Below are 20665 nucleotides of genomic sequence, written 5' to 3'. Positions count from 1 at the left end.
TATAAAAAATAAACACATTAAAGACAAAGCCAAAAAATCACAAAGAAATTCTTCCTCAGCACACCTAAAGTCAATTTTAATAATTTAGAGTATTTACAAAACTAATTTTCCACAAGAATTATTACAATTAAAATTTTTAAACTAACAATTAAAAAAGCTCCACAATTTTTTTCAAACAAATGTAAAACACTTAATAATTTTTTTTTTTTAATTGATTTCTGTAATTTTAGTTGATTTAAAATTGTTTTAAAACATTTTTGTTAAAGTTTTATTATTTAAATGTACAATTATTTTGTACATACCAACTATTAAATTCTATTTAAACTTCAAAACTTCTATTAAGTAATATTTCAAACCAATAGTTTTTTTGACTTATATCTAACATAAACATTAAACACTTCTTTATAATATTGTTGTTTCTAAATTAAAATTTTCTATAAATACTAGATTTTTACGATGTAAAATTACTATTGTTAAAAAAAATTATATTCTTTGTAAAGAAGTTCTTAAAAATATAATTTTGTACTTTCCTCATTGGGTGCAAGCTAGGTAATTTTTATTGTTACTTTTAAAATAAACTAAAGTTGTACAAAGGATTGTACTATTAATTATCAACGAGTAAATTTTTAATTTATACTAAATATTACTATAGTTTCTATTACATGTGTTTTAAGTCTGAACTGAGTTTAAAATCAAAATCCTTTATAATACGAAATTAAAAAAAACTAAATACAAGCAACAATTTATAATTTAAAAGTTAAACTAATAAAGCAAAACTAAAATGTTTTTATTAACGCTTAAAGATAAAAATGGTTAGCATAGTAACAAAATATTATACATATATATATTAAAATGTCCTAGCAAGACCTATAAACGTTGCTTTTCGCAATTAAGTTGAAGTTCACCTGTATAGAATTACAAAAAATGATTTTATACTTTAATATTATCAAATGGCATAAGAAACAAAGGAAATCTTTTATTAAAAAGGTAGAAAAGCATTTTAGTAAGGGTAGCTTTTGTAAATTATAAAGATTTTCAAAATTCAAGAAACCAATAAAACTAAAATACGAAAAAACTTTTAAACTCTTTACGCAAAAAGTTCTAAAACTGTGTGTTGTACACTAGAATCTTTCTGTACAAAATTCAAATTTATTACAAGCTTTCTACCAATATTAATTTTAAGAAAAATAACATCAGAAAATTGCTAATGAAATTATGTAACTTATAAAAAAAAACAGCGATAGACATTTCAACAACAAAAATTAGCTGAGTAATAAATTTATTGAAACCAGAAGCACGTTAAATTAATAGTATATAGCTTTACATAGTTCTGAATAAATATAAATAATTCAAAAAAGATAAAATAACTTCTTAATAGACTATAATTGTACTTTTCGTAAACTTCTTCAATTAAATAATAATATAAGCATTTTAGAATTCTAAATACGTAAGTTTCTTAACTTTTATAAATCCTACAAATTTATATATAATTTTTGATTATTGAACAAAAAGTTAAAGCGCTTAAAATATTTGGGCCTATGACTTAGTGTACAAAAAAATCTTACGATTATCGATTCGTACACCTGTTGAATACAGTAAATGGTTTAGTCTAGGTCCTAGGATCTTACTTTACTGCTAAATACTGTTATATCTGAGAGTTTTTCTGATTTTTTTTTTATTTACAAAAAGACCAATTAAAGTTTGTAGTTAAAATAGAAATTAAAATGTAATAAATATTTTAATCTAGATACGTTTAGTTTTAAGCTGTACAGTACAAAATTTGTAGAACAATAATAATCGTTTTTCAAAGCAGCTTGTTAAACTTTTATTTTCTTCTTAAAAATATATTTGATATTTAAGAAGTATTTTAAAATCAGCTTTTAAATTAAAACGTCATAGTTGGATTCGGTAACTTGAAAAAAATAAACACATGAAAATTAGAGACAACGATATATAAACTTACAATAAAACTTCTTAAAATGAAACTTGTAAACAACTAATTTGAATTTGAATAAAACCAACGTAATATTAATTTTCCACAAAAGTTAAAGTTTTATAGAAAGTGGTATAAGTTAATATATGTTCAACTTGTTCATTACTCTAAGTATAACAATTTAATAAAAGTTTATAGTTTTACAAAAGCTTTTAAACTAAAACTAAATAATTCGACATGTAAATCATAGGATAAGTTTAGTGTTATAGAATAAAATTTGCTTTCTTATTATGGCTTGAATTGAATCACAACAAAGATAGAAATATATAGAATTTTAGTTTAATTTAAAATAAAGAATCCGATAGAACTTTTATTACTGATAAAAATTATACAAAAAATAAATATCAACAAATTTAAGTTCAAAAAAGCAGGAATGATAGTAAGCATTATTGGTGTAAAAAAAAGTTATTATTGATTATATGAAAGAAAAAACGGTCTCTTACAATTAACTTATTGTCAAAAAAAATTGAGAAAAATTTTTAGAAATGTTTTTGATTATTAAACTGACTATTTTTCTCAAAAAATAGTTTCTTTTTATATTAGAACACAAACAAAAAATGAAAGATCTTTTATAAACTATAATAAGAACTTAGAGAAATATGCTTCTGTAAACATTTATTAAAACTTAAGTTCAAGAAAATTCAGTCTTCTTAATCTTATTTTTTAATTTTAGATGCTTGTATGAAGTTTAAAAAGAGAAGATGAAATGTTTCATGTTAAATGAATTTTTATGGTTACTGATCGGATGTATATTTTTTGTTCGGATAGGAAATTGTAGTTTGTCCCAAGAATGTAGTCTTTTGTAAAGTTAACTTTGCTAACAGTTATAAATTATAGTATTTTAAAAATTATAATAGATTACACTAACATGTGTATTGGTTGTCATGTGACCAAAATGCTAATTAACTTTATTAACAGTTTTTAATTATAAATACACAACCATGTAAACAAATCAATAGATTAAAAAATATTTTTATTTTAATTTGGGTTGAAAGTTACTATTACACTATTCAAGATTTGAGTTTCAAAATCCAAAATGTTAAGATTAACCCATCTCTGGGATTTTTTTTCCAAATAACTTGAATTACCACCTAATAGTAAAACACAACAATACAAACTATTAATTCAACAAATATCAAGTTTTACAAGATTTATGAAATATTTTTTTAAAGGAATATTTGTGATAAGAAATTTTTAAAACTTCAAGTTTGACTTTTTCAAAACTTTCTAAGTTCTACAGAAAGTAGTTGTTTGTGTATATAGTGATAACTATTTTTTCAATGAGTTTGAAAAGAAACAACACTTGTTTTGACAAGAAGAACATATTTTTTACCACAATAAAAAAAAAAGTTTTGGTGTTTTAGTTTCACTGCTTTATGCATAAGCTTGGTGCAGTCTAAAAAATAGATGATAAGAAATCAAACAATATATATTTTAACAAAACAAAAAAAGTTTGGTAACTGCCTAGGATTATGTTGCACCAATATCAAGCTAAAATTATATTGTATTTGATGTGTTTTTCTACCATAATTCTAGGCTAAAAATCGATGCCTTAAGCCTACTAAGTTCAATCTAAAAAGATATTTTGTTTTGAAAAATATATAACTACATAGTAAGAATTAAATTTAGTTATTATAAACTGAAAAAATTATTTATTTCATTTTAAATATCATATTCAATACATATTATTGCGTTGATGTAATTGCTCTATATTGTAAAATAAAAGCAATAAAACATTTAAGTTTTGTTAGGTTTTTATGATAAATAAGTTACATTTTATTTATGGATTTATAAAATATAAATATTTAGTTTAAAACTATGGTTGAAAAAGACATCAAATAAAATATAATTTCAGCTTGATATTGGTGAGACATCATACTAGGTAGTTTCTAAAAGTTTAAGCTCAAAATACATCATTAAATCTATTTTCAACTTGCAATAAGAAAATAAAAAAAGTTAATAATTAATTTAATAATTTTAACATATTTACTAACTAAGAGGACAAAAATTACAACTATTTTTAAAACACTCTATACATATCATTTATATGGTAGAAAAACATGAACACCAAAAGCCTGTCATTTTAACTATTTCCTCTTTAACAATAAACATTTTATTAAAACCAAGCTAATAAGTTACTGTGTTATTTTACGTACTCCTTTAAAAAAATTCATTAATATAACCAAAAATAAAAACTATCTAATTCAAAACATAAAAAAACTCTTGGTGACAATTCATTTGGTAAATACTTACAAGCTTATAATCTCAACACTGAAATCCACAACCATCTTCAATGTGTACAATAAATATTTTAAGTAACTTAATTGTGTGTATGTACTATATGTATCTCAGTCAACAATCTTAATCACTTTTTGTATCATATATTTTGTTATCATAAATCTAGAAAATAAAGAATGACACAAACATGTTAACAAATACTCAAAAAAAAAAAATCAAGTTTATTATTGTTAAGGGGATCAAACAAAGATTTAATCTTTTATGATCCTTTTTTATGATCCTTTTTTATGAATCTTTTAATCCTTTATAGACTTCTTATTGGAGGACAGTTAGACTGCAGTTACAATTTGATAACCTTATTTTTGGTAAAGTTACTGCACACATGGTTATGAAAGTTCTTATACATACTTTTAAACACCACAATGTTACCTTGTAATCACTTTTTGTCAGTTCATTCAGTGATTTTATAACAAAACTTGTTTTAAGCTGAGTAGCTTACAATTTCCAAAACTTAATTATGAAAAACTGTACATTTTGAACTCAAAATCATTATTTTGTCACAAAAAAAAATTAAAATCAATCCATAAAGTAAAAACTAAAACTGTGGTTTTTTAAAAATTTTGAGTTAATTGTTATGGTATCATACTTACTGAAAGGATTAACCTGAAATTTAAACCTTTGTATAGGCACATAATTTGTAAAGCATTCAAACTATCTCAATATTAAAAACTACAAAGTTGATATAATTCTGAAGTTTATATCTAAAAAATATTGTTTAGTTACACCACAAAATAAAAAAACATCTTTGTTGAGTTTATTATAATTAAAAAAAAGTTTCAAATTTGTATGAACTACTTGAAATATGAATACAATCAATTATCTTCAGCAAAAAACATGTTAAAAAGATAAATAAACTTGAAATATAGTTTTAAAAACCAAACTAACAAACATACTAAAATTTAAGAAAAACTTAAGAACTAATATAATTTATAATTTAAAGTTGCTAGATAAAATAAAATAATGGCAGAAGATGGGCTTGAATTTGAAGATGTGTATTCTCAACATGAAACTATTGGAAAGTAAGTTAAATATATTTTATTATTATATTTTATATTGAAATTAAAGATGTATGTTGTCAACATGAAACTATTGGAAAGTAAGTAAACAGTTGAAATTACTTATTTTTACAATCATCAATGCTAAAAATTTATAGTTTGATGTTTCATATAATATATATTTTAAAGAAAATATTGGTCAAAAACTTTATTACTTAATTAAAATTGGTGTTTTCAAATGTACCTTAAGTAAGAAAATTTTACCTAAAAGATTTAGATGTTTTTATAAAATGTTATCACTTACTAATAGTTGTTTAATAAGTTAAAGAAAAATTTTGGTTGGTATGACACTAAAAAAACAATAAATTTCAATCTTAATTTAGGTTTATATGAGCACACGTGAATTTTCTAACTTTTTGTGTTTTTATGAAGTTTTTTTGGAAATATTTGAGTAATCATTGATTAATTGAAATTTCTGTTTGACTTAAATTTAGTATAGTTATAAGACGATAAACATACACTAGTTATTTAAAAGTGTGTTAAAAACATAATAAAGTTGCAAACAGAACTTGTTTAATGCCATATTTTTGAGAAAGCTTACTTTGTTGAGCAGCATAATAACTTTCTTTAACAATAAAATTTTACTATTAGCATAGCAAACCTAAACAATTTTTTAAAGTTTATACGGATTACTTAAATCATTATATATTGATTTTATTAAATACTATGTACCTTTTTCTATGAATAACATTAATCATTATATGTTCATTTTAGTAAATACTATTTTTGATTATGAATTTGACAACTGAATTACTCAACAGGGGTCCATTCAGCATAGTAAGGAGATGTATACACAAACAGAGCGGTCAACAATACGCAGTCAAGATTGTTGATGTCAAAAAGTTTACTTCCTGCCCTGAATTGAGCACTCATGGTTTGTTTAATTTTTTAAATTGTTTAAAAGTGCTTTTTATATATTTTTTGTACTTGTTTTTTGTTTGGATCTAATACTTTTTTTATATAGTTTTTACATAGTTTTTTTCTTATGTTGAATTAGTTTTGTACAATTTTTTTTGATGAGTTCACAGCAGAGGTGCTAGGTATTTTATTTCGCACATGTGAATACACGTGGCTTTCAGCTGATTAGAATTTTGTAACAATTTTCAGTAAAATTGATAGTATTAGTATGAGTATTTTTTATATTTTTCAAATGGGCTTAGTTACTAAATTAAACTTTATATTTCTTCAAAGTAATAAAATATTTTTTTTTTGTAACATTCACATGTTTTTAAGTTAAATATTAATTTGTTAAGCCTTTTTGAAAAAGACGTAAATACTCACAAAAACATGTAAAATTTCAAATTTGTTTTGCTATGTATTTTTTTGACAAGTTTCTGTTGTATTGAGAAAAAACAACTTTATTTTATAAACCAAAACTTTATTTCCAGATTTAAAAAGAGAAGCAAGTATATGTCACAGTTTAAAGCATCCACACATTGTAGAACTTCTTGAAGTTTACAGCTCAAAAGGACTTCTATACATGGTCTTTGAATAGTTAGTTTCACTATTTAATAAATATTAGTATGCAAGAACTTGTATTCTATAACACACTCTAGTTTAATGTATGTATAAAAGTTTTACTTTTTATATAGTTAGTAATTATAAATTTTAAGTTCATTATCAGATAAAGAAGTGTTTGTTAATATACCTGTACTATACTATTTATTTTTCAACTAAATAAGTTTTCATAGATATTGTTATATTTGTTTTAATTTAAGTATTTCGTAAAAAACATTATAACTTGAATAGCTTTAAACCATAGTTTACTGTAAAAGTATGCAAACATTGATTTATGACTCAATTCTCAATTATTAAATGATAAAATGTATAACTCAAGATATAGCCAAATTTTTGTATTTTAATAACAAAGTGCTACACTTGATATAGACATAGATGCAAAAATTTATTTTTCATAGTTCAAAAAGACTATTTACCCATCAAAGCCAAAATATTTTAAAATCAAACGTATGTATTATATTAGCAGTTTTTTTAAACACCACTGTCAACAAGAATAAATATGAACAAAAGTTTTTTAAACTTCTTGATATAAACTACTTAAAAAAATTTTACAAATATTTAATTAAACAAAAAAATAGTTAAACAAATTGTTAAACATAATTCAGTAGAAAAATAATACACTCAACACATTTTTATATGTTATAAAGCACCCTTATAAAGTACATGTTATTTTTATTTTAAAGCTTATTAAATTTTTATTACATTCTTCTCTTATTTAATCTTTTTCATTTTTAGCTCATTATGATTTTGATTAAGTTTGGGTATGCAACTCGATGACCGAGAGGTCTTTTTGCTATCCAGGGCATTGTACCAAAAATATTTTGAGCAATTTTTTTTTCGTTTTTGTTCAATAAACTAACTAACTACATTTTATATTCACAGCATGGACGGGGCCGACTTGTGCTTGGAGATAGTGAAGCGGGCTAACATGGGGTTTGTTTACAGTGAAACAGTCACCAGCCATTACATGCGGCAAGTGTTGGAAGCGCTGAGGTATTGCCATGACAACAACGTCGTTCATAGGGATATTAAGGTGAGATGATTTAACAACCAACTTCTGTTGCTTTCTACAATATGTATTGAAAATATTGGCTTTAATTTTTTGCAATTGAAAAAAAAAGTTATAGTTTTGAATAGTTATTGAGTAAATTAGTTTTTATTATTTACTTTTATTAAATATTTTTCGAATTTTCAGTATTTCAAATATAATTATGTTTTTAGTTGCTATTGTTCCTAAGACCATTTCTTAATTATGCAATTAATATAATTTCAACAAGTCATACTAATATAAGCACTGAATTAGTTTGCAGTTTATTTATATTCATTTCAATAACAATTTTTTTACAGCCCCACTGCGTACTGTTAGCATCAAAAGAAACATCAGCTGCAGTTAAACTTGGTGGATTTGGACTGGCCATACAAATTGAAAACAATTCATTTATCAATGGAGGTAGTTTACTAGTTTGTTTTGTTTAATAAAATAGTATATTACCTTTCAAATAAAAAATACTTCATTTGTCAATGGAGGTAATTTACTAGATTTTTGTTTATTAAAATAACATTTTGCCTCACTAATTAGAAAGGATTTTATGATTAAAAAATACTTCATTGGCCAATAGATAGAAAAATATATTTATTGTAGTTTATTATTATAATTAATAAATATATTTGTATTATATAATATTTTAATATTTATTATTATAAACTATAATATTTTTTAAACAAAAATAACAATAAAAGTATTTTAATTTGTCATTGAAAATGTGCTACTAAAAGTACTAAATGTGATAATAGGTAAAATAGCCTCAACTCATACTTTAGTATTTTAATTCAAGCTATAAACTTTCATAGTATCTTTTAAAGTTATATAGTACAAATGTATTATTTTATTTAAGCCAACCTAAGACCTGATAATTAAACTCAAATTAAAAAACGACCATTTTAGGATCGGTGGGGGCTCCCCACTTTATGGCGCCAGAGATGTCGCGCGGGGAGGATTACGGAAAACCTGTTGATATTTGGGGGTGCGGAGTGATGATGTTTGTGCTTATCAGCGGAAGTCTCCCGTTTGTTGGGAGGAGGGAAAAATTGGTGGAAAATATTTCATCTGGGCAGTATAAGGTTTGTTACTTTTATTTTTATTATATAGTTGGTAATATATCAGGTTGAAAGTATAAGGTAAATTGGTATCTTTTTCTAAATTGATTTATTTGCTTTGATTTTATTACTTGTTTATTACTGGTGTTTATTATTTTTAATTGTTTTTTTGATATAATTACTAATGCAAGCTTTATTAAATTGGCAAAACTTTTTGCTTAACAGCTTTTTATTCATACTTTATGTTTAGCTACTTATAAAAATTTACGTTTAACAGTTATATGTAATGTAGTTTATCTCTTAGGAACTTTGGTAAAATAAAAAGTGTAATTTATTTTTTTGTTATTAAAAAATACTTAATATTAAATAAACTAAAAATTAAGTCTTAAAATGAATATACTTACAACCTCACAGATGAATCCCCGCCAATGGGACCACGTTTCAGAATCTTGCAAGAACCTGATTGACAGAATGCTGACCAGAGATCCTAAAGAGAGGATCACAGTTTACGAGTGTCTCAATCACCCATGGATTGCTGATAGAGAAAGGTTATTTGATTATCTATGTTGTTTACTAATATTTTATTGATATAAAGAAAGGATCATAGTATACGAGTGTCTCAATCACCCATGGATTGCTGATAGAGAAAAGTTATTTGATTATCTATGTTGTTTACTAATATTTTATTGATATAAAGAAAGGATCATAGTATACGAGTGTCTCAATCATCCTTGGATTGCTGATAGAGAAATGTGATTATTAGATTTTAATTTTGTTTATTATAATTAAATCTGAGGTTTGCTGTTTATGAATGTCTTAATCACCCATTGATTGCTGATAATAGAGAGGGGCTGTTACATAACTTACTTGTTATGTTATTAAAAAAAAAAAGAATTACTACTTATCACTGAGAATGATTTCTAGAAAATTAAAATATTTTTTATAAGATTTATTGTTATACAGGAAAGTTGACTTTTTAGGGATGTCTTAATCTAAAACAAAACTATTTCGATATATTTCTGAAGTTAGTACAAAGCAGTTTAAGTAATATATATAAAACATAAAATTTTTCAATTCTCATTGTAGAGCATAAATTTTTGTAAATTTATTTTTTTGCTAAACTGTTTTTTATTTTACCGATGCTTTTAAAGTATTTTCCGAAGAAACAAGTAAATACAACTGTTTTTCTCGGATCAAGTTAAAAATTAATAATTAATACAAATCTGTCATGACTTTCCAGCTAATTTAAAATGTACTGCTTTAATAGTTATATATGTTGAGCTACCTTTTGCTAAGGCGAGACTTTTGTTTCACCCATCATAACTTATTCGTTCAAATTTTATGATTTTATTGATTTTTTGAAAAAGACGGATTGTCGTAGTTCGTTAACATTTATTCAAGCGTGATGAGATTATAAGTTTGAAATTATCATGTTAATATGTATTGTAAGTTTATAAAAAATAGGTCAGAAAGGTTATTTTAACTTGTTGAGTAAAATGTGTTTTTTTTATAATGAAACAACTTTTTAACATTTCCTTAGCTTTTAACAAACAAGTTATAAAAATGTTTATATGTCTTTAAACAAACTAATTTTTTGAAGATGAGAAACTAATGTTTTATATTTACATGAAGTATTTGTAACTGCTCAACTATTTTAATAAATAAACATATATAAATATAAACATATTTTTAAATATTTTAATAGGTAAATATATATATTTATAAATATAAACATCTTTTATTTATATTTTAATAGGTACGCACCAAAAACACACTTACACGAAAGCGTAGAACAACTGAAGAAGTTTAATAACAGAAGAAAGTTGAAAGTAAGTCGAACATTTTAAATTAATACAAATTGATATTTTTTAGCTACATGTACTAATAAAATAATTATATTTAAAATATTAAAAGTTATTATTTTTTTGTTATATCTTACATTTTTAAACTGTCACTAGTTTATCAATAGTAGTGTAACTTATTTATAAAAATATTTTATAATGGTTATATATAACACAAACTTTATGATTATTTATTAAATATTATTATTATTTTTTAGCTGTTATCTATCTACTATTGGGTGAGTTAAAAATCACTCAAAAGTTGAAAATAATGTTTTTTGATGTATGTATATTATTTTTACTAAAATTTATGTATGTATTTATTTTATGTGTGTACTTATTAAACTTACTCATAGTTGTTATTTTACAACAAAATTTTGAAATAAATTTTGAAATCGATAGTTTTATATCTAAATGTTGTAAAAAATCATACAGTTTATAAAGTTGACAACTTATTATTTTATTTAAAGGTACTTGACTTAAAAGGTGCTTCAAAAATTGATGGTTTTTGTTAAAATTTTAATTTGTTTAAACAGAGCATGAAATATAAATAAGTAATTTATAAAAGTGTCTAAAGAAAATAAACTATTATTATAATATATCTTTAATTTTTAGTATAATTAGTTATTAGTTTACGTCTATTAGTCTTATAAAAACTTTTTATTTGTTTAAAACTTTGTTATATACATAAACTTTTGAAAATGAAACTTTTTAATGTTTTATAATATAAATAATACAAATATATTGCAACAGGGAAATGTTCTTGCATTATTAATTTTTAGGAATAAATAGTTATTAGTTAACTTTTTATTTGTTTTAAACTTTTTTATACACATAAAATTTTACAAATTAAACTTTTTTTTTAAAATGTTTTATAATATAAATAATATAAATATATTTTTACAGGGAAATGTTCTTGCTTCTATTTCTTGTTTGAAACTGAATCAAGATGAAGAATTTGATCAGCAAGACTCTGTTTCAAATGGTTGGTTATAATAAAAAAATTTATTAATTTGTCTCAAACATACAAAATAAATGACCTTAAAGTGTGATTTAAATTAATGCGTTTTTAATTAACAGTTAAATTTACTGTTATAAAACACAGATTAATGGTTGTATAATTCATATATTCAAAAATTTTTATGTATTTTAAAATTAAACAAAAAATACTATATTGAATAATTTGTTATTATTATGTATTCTACTAGTGAACTTGTTTCTAGATCTTTTGTTAACAAACGCTTTAACTTATACTTTTGAATAGTTATATTCAAATTTTTTAATAATAATGTTTATGTTATTTACAATAATTATAATTTAATAATAACTTGTCGTATTACTAATATATGTTAGGTACAAATGAGTTTAAACAAATATATTGTTTTTAATTTTTTTTAGTGATAAGGTTATATGGGTTAATAAGTAGAATAGTTATAATAAGTCAACTTATTTTGAACAACAAGTTTGCTTTAGAGTATTGTTGTTTTTGATCAATTAATGCAAGTTTTAGGTTTTTAATATTACAAAATTTAACTGTTTATACCTTTATCAGATTTGTTATATGTTGCAAAAAAGTTGTTTTATGCAAATAAATAGAAAGTTAACAATGTGAAAACTTTTTGCAACCAGTAAAGCTAAAAAAGCCTAAAATTACATATGTCATATAAAATAAAAGCATAATTAAGGTTTTAAAGAAGTAAAAAAAAAATTATGTGTTTGGGAACTAAGTGATAAACATTAAAAATTAATTTCAATTAAAAAGTATTTTCTTGGTAATTTTTTTGTACAGTCTACAAATTTATTTGAACTTAGCAAATAAAGTTCGAGACTTTTTCAGTTTTCCATTTACAAAGTGAATTTGATTTATCTTAAATAAACAAATAGTTGTAACATATGTAAAACCACACAATAGTACAATAGATGTATAGTAGATGTGATAAATAGTTTTGTTGAATGATATGCTTCACAAAAACCTGTATAGAAAATAATAGTTCTTTAAAATATTTATTTAATTCTAACATAATATTTATACATATTTGTTGAATGATATGCTTTACAAAAACCTGCATAGAAAATAATAGTTCTTTAAAGTATTTATTTTTATTAACATAGTATTTATACATATTTGCTGAATGATATGCTTTACAAAAACCTGTATAGAAAATAATAGTTCTTTAAAATATTTTTATTTTGATTAACATAATATTTATACATTTTTGTTGAATGATATGCTTTACAAAAACCTGTATAGAAAATAATAGTTCTTTAAAATATTTATTTATTTTATTTTAATTAACATAGTATTTATACATATTTGTTGAATGATATGCTTTACAAAAACCTGTATAGAAAATAATAGTTCTTTAAAATATTTTGTTTTGATTAACATAGTATTTATACATTTTTGTTGAATGATATGCTTTACAAAAACCTGCAAAGAAAACAATAGTTCCTCAGAATACTTTATTTAATTCTAACTAATATAATATTTTTTCAGCTGCAATCGGGGACATACTAGATTCGCTTGAAAACATAGACGCGCTAATCGACTGCTCACAGTTCGACCTAAGCACCATGAATGACTTGCTTAGCAATAAGAAACTACAAAATATTCTGAAGGTTTGTTACAAGTAATAAAGAAATTTAACAGAAAATACATAAAAACTAAAAAAAAGAGTAAATTATATAGTTCATATTAAAAAAATATATAAAGGGGTTAAACGTTAAACTCAAATTAAAAAATTTAATAACGTTTTTAGGGCTTTTAGATTTAATTACCTAAAGGTTCGTTTCAAATAACAGAAAAATTCATTATTGTAGACTGTAACGTACATTATAAAATTTAAAAGAATAGTTGGTACATAGTTCAAATATAGGCTGAGGTTAATTTTAGTTAGAAAATTTAATAAACGACTTTTTCTGTTTCAAATTTAGCAAGACACATTGCTTAAAAGCCTTCAATATAACCAAATTATTTACAGTTTTAAAAGATACTAAAGAATTGAAAAATAAAAACTTAAGTATACTTTTTTATTATATTTTATTTAAATGTAAAAATCTAAAAAACGATTGGATTTACCTGTTTTTAAGGAAATTATTTATAAGTTCAATGCAAATTCGCAAAAGGTGCTAAGAGTTTTATGAGATTGACATTTGTAAATAGTTTAAAACATGAAAGTTTAATAAGATTGCGGTTAGATTGTCGAATTGTGTTTGAAATACCTTTGTGACTTAGTTTAGAAAAAAAATCTTTGTTCAAATTTTCATTTCGTATAAAGTTGTTTGCGTATATAAAATTGTATAACTTAAGTTAAATTATTTGAGTTTTATAACTAAATTTAAGTTATGCTGCGGTAGAATAATACTTATACAATTAAATTTATTACATATTTATTTTCAAGTTATGATGTTATTAATACTTTGTTTATAAGTTGAAGTAAAAAATGGTGAATATTTTTGTACAGAATTTAAAAAAAAAGTTCTTTAATAAATCTTACCCACTGAATAGTGAGAACCTCTTAGATACTTGAGTGCAATTTTACAATTTTCAACTCTATACGCATATATATTATTAAATACAATGTTTGATTGTAATCATTGATTCAGCTTGCATTGTATTTTATATCTTTTACCTTTTACTATTATATTTTGTGTTCGTTTGTTTATTTTTGCTCTATCTGTGTAAGGTTTTATTTTTACTATAAATGTTTTGTATGCATAATTTTTGTAGTTTTCAAAATTAATATTTTTTACTTTTTCCACCTGTATAGTAAGTGTTTCTAAAGATTGTTGATTGTTAATTTTTATTCTTTTTTTTCATATGTTATGTGCTTTTTTTTTGTATTTTTGTTATATTGCAGTTTATTATTATTGAATAATATCCCTGGATGTACTCAAAAAAATGTTGTACAAAAAAACAAATTTTCCCAAATAACTCTAAATAATATTTTTATTTTATTTTTATACAAATCTTATATTTCCTTTGTATTTTCGTGTTTTTTTGATTGGCGTATAAAAATTTATTGTCATATAAATCTAACACTGACTTTTAACAAAAAAAAAGTTAAATCTTTGTATCAAACCCATTTTTTCCAGATAACTTTAACTTCCTGTATATATTGGAAAGTAACACGTACAATATCATATGAGTGTTTTGATATTTGCACAATTTTCCGAGGTAATTATTAACTTATTTGTTTTACCAAAAACTTTTTCATTACACACAGTGTACAACTTGTGCAAGGCTTGTAACACTCTGTATGTTGTGTAATAAAATTTTGTTTGTTAAGTAAAAATTTTTTTAAGTAGATTTTGTGAGATTCTTATTAATGAATTTATTTTTGTAGGACTTAGCTAAAATTTAAAAGTGTTTTGTTGAAATCATTTTTTTTATTGGTTTAAAATGAGAAATAAATTAGCAAGATATTAGTTTCTTAAGGTCATAATGTGTTTTAGTACATCTTTGTTTAATTAAATCTTTCATGGTTATTAGCTAAAAACTTTATTTTCCATTTACTTTTTTAAATTAATTTTGTCAGCAGTCTTTAGTTTTACTTGAAGTTATTAGATTTTACATCGTTTTTTCATAGTGAACTTTGATCAATCAAAATATTTAAATTATTTTTATATCTTGTTAACTTTTGTACTATATAATTTTAAAGTTAAGATGAACATTTAATTTATAAAAAAACTATACTTTGAATTTATGAAAAGTAGTTTTCATTCACATACAGCTAATTAGGTCACATCAAAAAAAATAATTAAAAAATAATTTTAAAGAAAAAACCTGTTAAAATAACAATCATAAACGAAACAGTTAACGATAAAATCATAAACAAAACAATTAGGAAGGAAGTATAAAACAACAAGATTAGGAAGTAACTTTTAATTGACAGCTGGATGGAAAATTAATTTCCATTTACAATAATTCACAATAATTTATAATAACAAAACATATGCATACAAGTGAAGTACCATCAGCAAATTTCAGTTCCACATAAAATTTGCTTGCACTCTTTATACAACATTGTTGCAGTTGTTTGTATATCACACTTCTCTTTGAGTGTGGATTAAATACACTTGTACTTTTCATTCTGTCTGACCAGTGGCAATAGTAGTTTCATAATGAAAATGTACTGATAATAAATAAACACTATTTTTGAAGTTTTCATTATAGTTTAAAGTGTTTTTTATATAAAAAGTTACTAAAAACAGAATTGAAAGAGTTGCTACCATTATCAGAAGTTTAGATATGACAAAGTAAGACAAACTTTAATAAATGTAGTGAAATATATATTTTATTTTTATACAAAAAGCTGTGTACATTTGAATAGTATTTTTATTTTAAAATATCAGGTTTTCTCAAAGTTAGTATTCTGCAGTTTAATAACAGGAAGAATAAAAACACTAAATTAGTTTTTAATTGGTTTTTAAAAGTTACATTTAGTAGTTGTTTGTATGTTGTTGTCTATCTTAAAATCAAAATTATACTTTAAGTAGTGTAAAATTTTAGTTTAAAGAGCGCTAAAGATAAGATGCAATAAAGTTTTTACACAAGTTTAATTAAAGTAAGTCGTTAAGAAATAAAGTACGAATTACATTATAAGTTCTAGTGCAGTTAATTTAAGCTTTAGTTTGCTGTAAGCACCATTAAATTTAGTTTAATGGCTAAACCTGTTTTTACTTTTTAGTTTTAAAGCTTATTGCTACTTAATTTTGATAGCATAAAAGTCTGAAGTGTTTTTGTGTTTACTAAAGTGAGTTTGTGTTTTTTTTTCATTTATATAGCAGTTTTTATTGAACAAGTTATTATAATAAAATTTTAAATTTATGTAGGCTGGATGTGTTAAGATAGGGAGTCTTTATAAAAATAAAAAATTATTAAATTATTAAACAAGTTCTATTTATCATCTAAACAATAGAACTTCACTATAATTTCAACCATAATTATAGTTTAAACAATAGACTGTTTATTTTGACGATAACATATTAAATTACTCAGCAAAGTAAAGAAGAAAAGATATACTCAAATATTTGTATTAAGTTTTATTTTTACAATTGTTTTCTTGAGACGTTTTATTTGTTTGAATTAGTGGATTACGTTTCATTGAGTAAATAAGAAAAAGTTTGTTTAATGAGACGGAATTAGAACAGAAATTAAAACCAAAAATAAATATTTGAAAAAGATTTGAGATACTCAAAATAGTGTTTTTTTAGATTGTAATATTGATAATAGAGAATTACATAACAAAATCGTTTAAATAATGTAGAACCATTAATGCTTTCACCAGTATCATAAACCCATTTACTGTATAAACACTTCTTAGTGACTGTAAAGTTTGAAACTTTTCAATTACAAAAAGTGTTTGTTATTATAACCTTTGTTTAAGTTGTTCATTTAAATGCTTACAATTTCACATAAACTTTTATAAAAAAACTAGTTCCTTTACGTTTATAATCTTTAAAACTTTTATATTTCGTTTAGTTTTTAATTTAAACTTGACCAAAATTGAAATCTGATCTACTGTATGGAAAAATAGAAAGGTTCTATTAAACTGTTATTGAAACATTTTAGAATATTTAGCTAAAAAACCTGTTTAAACATATAGTTGTTATTATAACCTTTTGTTCAAGTTATTCATTTAAATATTTCAATTTTCAAATATGTTTTTGAAATGTTTATAACAAACTAGTTCCTCTACATTTCTATTCTTTAATACTTTTATATATTGTTTAGTTTTTTATTCAAATTTTGCAAAGATTGAAACCTTACCTATTACTTGGAAAATTTCGAAAATTCCAGCAAACTGTTATTGGAAGATCAGGCCTAATAGCTAAATTAACTCGTAACATCCACCAGGAAATATATAGTTAATAATGAACCGAAAACCCTCAATAAAACTGACTTCGCGCAATAGCATTAGAAGGGGTTCCAGTGTTAATATAGTGAGGACGTTCGGATTCGAAGAAAGTTATTTGAAGAGGTGGGAGTGTAGTGAGAAATTGAAGCAATTACCGCAACATAGTATTTACAGGTCAGTTTCTATATTTTAATAAAAGAAAAATTAATTATAAAACTTAAAGTGTAAATTAAAACTACTGTATTACTGATGTTTTGGTAATTTTAAGGTATATAATAAAAACGAATAGTGTATACAGATTATAATGTGCTTTTTAATAAAAAATTAAATTAGGTTAAAGGCAAAAATAAATGCTCTAATTTATGAAGTAAAGACAATTAAAAAAAAAATGTTTGTAATTTAGTGATTTTAAATCGAAGTATTAATCAATAATTTTTTACCGTTAAGTACCTTATAGGAAGTTCTCTAAAATATATTTTGTTAATATATATCCACAGACGACGTTTATCGATTCCAAATGTATTTTTTAAATGTTATATCACATCTTTGATAGTAAAAGATTTATATTCTAATTAAGCATTCACAAATGATGAAATATACATGTAAATACACACGCATATATTTTGGCAACATATATGTACATTTTAAATACACATAAATATATTTTTGCAACATATATGTACTTTTTAAATACACACACATATATTTTACAACATATACATGTATATATTTTTGCAACATATATGCACATATATGCAACATATACATGTGTATATTTAATCACAAAAATTCGTGTGTTTTGTCAGAATGCGGATTTTATGCATCGTGCCTTGATAAGGATATTGATTTTACGAAATATATAATTTAATTAAAACTTTTCTGTGTTCTGCGTTTTGCTACAAATTATTTTTACTTTTATATGTTTGTGAGTTTTTGGTTTAAATTGAAACAAGCAGGTGTAATTTAAAGTTTAGTATAAAAACCTATAATATTTATTTTTTTCAAAATTTAAGCTGAAGATAAATTTAAAATTTATATAAACTAGTATAAAAAAAAAACTTGTTCTTTAATTTAAGCTACTGAAATTATTTAAAATAGTTTTATATGGTTTCTCTAATAGTTTAAGTATTTATTAAACAAACTATTTATTGCACTGAATATCTGATAAATTATATATATAAGTTAAAATTGAAATAAAATAACTTTCCAGGTCACAAGATTCTCCCATAACAAGCAGAAAAAATCCCCAAAACAACAAAATCTTCCAAGAAAAAGTCCCCGAAAACGATACGATAAGGAGAAATCAGAAATACAACGAGGAGAAAATCCATCTTCTGAAAGAACTCCCGTGGAACTCCCCGAAACCAGTGGACCGTGAAAAATCACCCAACCATGAAGCATCACGTGACAAGAGTTTGAAACCATTGAAGCGTAACGTCAGCATGCCCACTAGTAGACAGAAACCCGTTACCAAGAAGGTATCCAAGCAACCGTCCAATAAGTTGGGGGTTACCATGGAGATTAGGAGCTTGGAGGACATTTCCTTTCCACCTCCGCCCAGCCCACGGAGTTTGCGGAGGTTTTTGAAGGAAAGCGAAAAATGAGGCAAAATATTTGGGATAATTATTTTGTTTTGGAGTTTAGGGAGCAAATTTGCTTGAAACACTAGAAATTCAGCTTCTAAAAGACTTTCTAATTATTAAGTTATAAAACTAGAATAAATTCATTCTTTTTACCAAATTTGTTTTCGTTATATTAATAAATATTTCAGTTATTGTATATAAATACTTATTATTAATAATTATATAAGGCTTATTTTATGCAATGTTTGCAAAACTTTAAAAAAGTAAAGTATTTAGTTTAGTGAAATAAGTTTGACCAAAAATTTTTAATTCAAGGTTTTCAAAAATTTTTTCACCTACATTTAATTTATAGATTTACAGCGCTTTTATTTATTTTCGCTTTTTTTTTAGCTTTAAAAGTGTAACTAAATATGCATTTTATGTTTTTGCTGTTTACATTTTGCAATATGATAGTTTTAAAAGCTTTAAAAGTTTTAGTTTGTTTATATTATTTCATGCTGCGTTTGAATTCGTTTCAAGTTCTTTTATTTTATAATGTTTATTTCATATTTTTCAAAAACGTGTTTTTGTTTGGTGGTAAAGTGCTTCTTAAAACTTTTAATTTTAGAATTCACTTTTTCAACTTTATTTTTTCTTACTAAAATTTTTCATAACTTCAGGGAAGTCATATATAAAGTAATTATGTAAGGAAAACACCAGATTTCAAATGAATAAGAGGTAAAGCTTAGTTATATGTGAAATTAAATTAACTTGTTAAACAGAAAGTTAACAATTTACAATTACACTTCTTATAATCAGTTCCATTTCTGGGAAAAAAGGTAGTTAAACAAAAGTTGTTTTTATGATTAAGGAAAAATAAGTGATTAATGATAGCAAATTAACATCAATTTAAGCATCAAACAAAGAAAGTTTCATAAATATTGCATTCTGTACAATAGAAAGTTTATATAAAGCTGGATTAATTACTTTTTACGTCAAATTTTATTTTTACAATTAAAAAAGTTCATTTGAAACAGTGCTAATTATCAAGAGGTTTTATAAATTAGCAACTTTCCAATCCAAGCTGTTTATTCACTTAACAGACTTCTGCTTCACAGTACGAAACTTCTGTGCTTCTATTTACCTTCCGTATTTCCCACTAGCAATATTGATTTATGGAAATCTCCATTACTTTTATCGACCCCAGCTCATTTAAATTATTAAAAAATATTTGAAAACTTTTCGTTCCTATCGTTAATTGCTCCACTCTTTCCCATTTTGCAAAAAGTTGCTCACTTTTTCCTATTGGCTGCGAAAGTTGAAAGGTTATTCGGGTTTTAATTGACTTTATAAAGTTTTATTTTATTAATGAGCGTTTCCTATACTTGGCTACTTATTCGGGATGTTTTAATATTTTTATATCCTGTCTCGTATTAGGAAG

The 20665-nt window shown here is 23.5% G+C and overlaps 2 protein-coding genes across 2 annotated transcripts in view; both read left to right on the top strand.

The window, feature by feature from the left end:
- The first annotated feature begins 5213 nt into the window (after nucleotides 1–5213).
- LOC145849253 (peripheral plasma membrane protein CASK-like) overlaps nucleotides 5214–20665 on the top strand; it is a 33968-nt gene continuing 18516 nt past the window's right edge. The window contains exons 1-10 of the mRNA XM_082954398.1: nucleotides 5214–5310; nucleotides 6108–6220; nucleotides 6735–6840; nucleotides 7747–7897; nucleotides 8212–8314; nucleotides 8810–8985; nucleotides 9376–9509; nucleotides 10718–10790; nucleotides 11709–11787; nucleotides 13300–13421. Coding sequence (XP_082810524.1) covers nucleotides 5252–5310; nucleotides 6108–6220; nucleotides 6735–6840; nucleotides 7747–7897; nucleotides 8212–8314; nucleotides 8810–8985; nucleotides 9376–9509; nucleotides 10718–10790; nucleotides 11709–11787; nucleotides 13300–13421 — 1116 coding nt within the window. The 5' untranslated portion in view covers nucleotides 5214–5251. The remainder of the gene's footprint in view (nucleotides 5311–6107; nucleotides 6221–6734; nucleotides 6841–7746; nucleotides 7898–8211; nucleotides 8315–8809; nucleotides 8986–9375; nucleotides 9510–10717; nucleotides 10791–11708; nucleotides 11788–13299; nucleotides 13422–20665) is intronic.
- LOC145849252 (uncharacterized) lies at nucleotides 17615–19815 on the top strand. The gene is made up of 2 exons (XM_082954397.1): nucleotides 17615–17836; nucleotides 18873–19815. Exons 1-2 carry the CDS (start codon nucleotides 17679–17681, stop codon nucleotides 19264–19266), a joined length of 552 nt encoding a protein of 183 aa, XP_082810523.1. The 5' UTR covers nucleotides 17615–17678; the 3' UTR covers nucleotides 19267–19815.

The sequence above is a fragment of the Thalia democratica genome, chromosome 1, assembly GCF_965202585.1.
Source record: "Thalia democratica chromosome 1, ktThaDemo2.hap1.1, whole genome shotgun sequence".
NCBI classification, from domain to species: domain Eukaryota; kingdom Metazoa; phylum Chordata; class Thaliacea; order Salpida; family Salpidae; genus Thalia; species Thalia democratica.
The sequence above is the reverse complement of the archived record's forward strand: the minus strand, read 5'-3'. Positions and strand labels throughout refer to the sequence as shown.

Coding starts and splice junctions, on each gene's coding strand:
- LOC145849252 (XM_082954397.1), top strand. CDS start 17,679: ATGAACCGAAAACCCTCAATAAAACTGACTTCGCGCAATAGCATTAGA. Junction 17,837..18,872: donor CCGCAACATAGTATTTACAG/GTCAGTTTCTAT, acceptor ATAACTTTCCAG/GTCACAAGATTCTCCCATAA.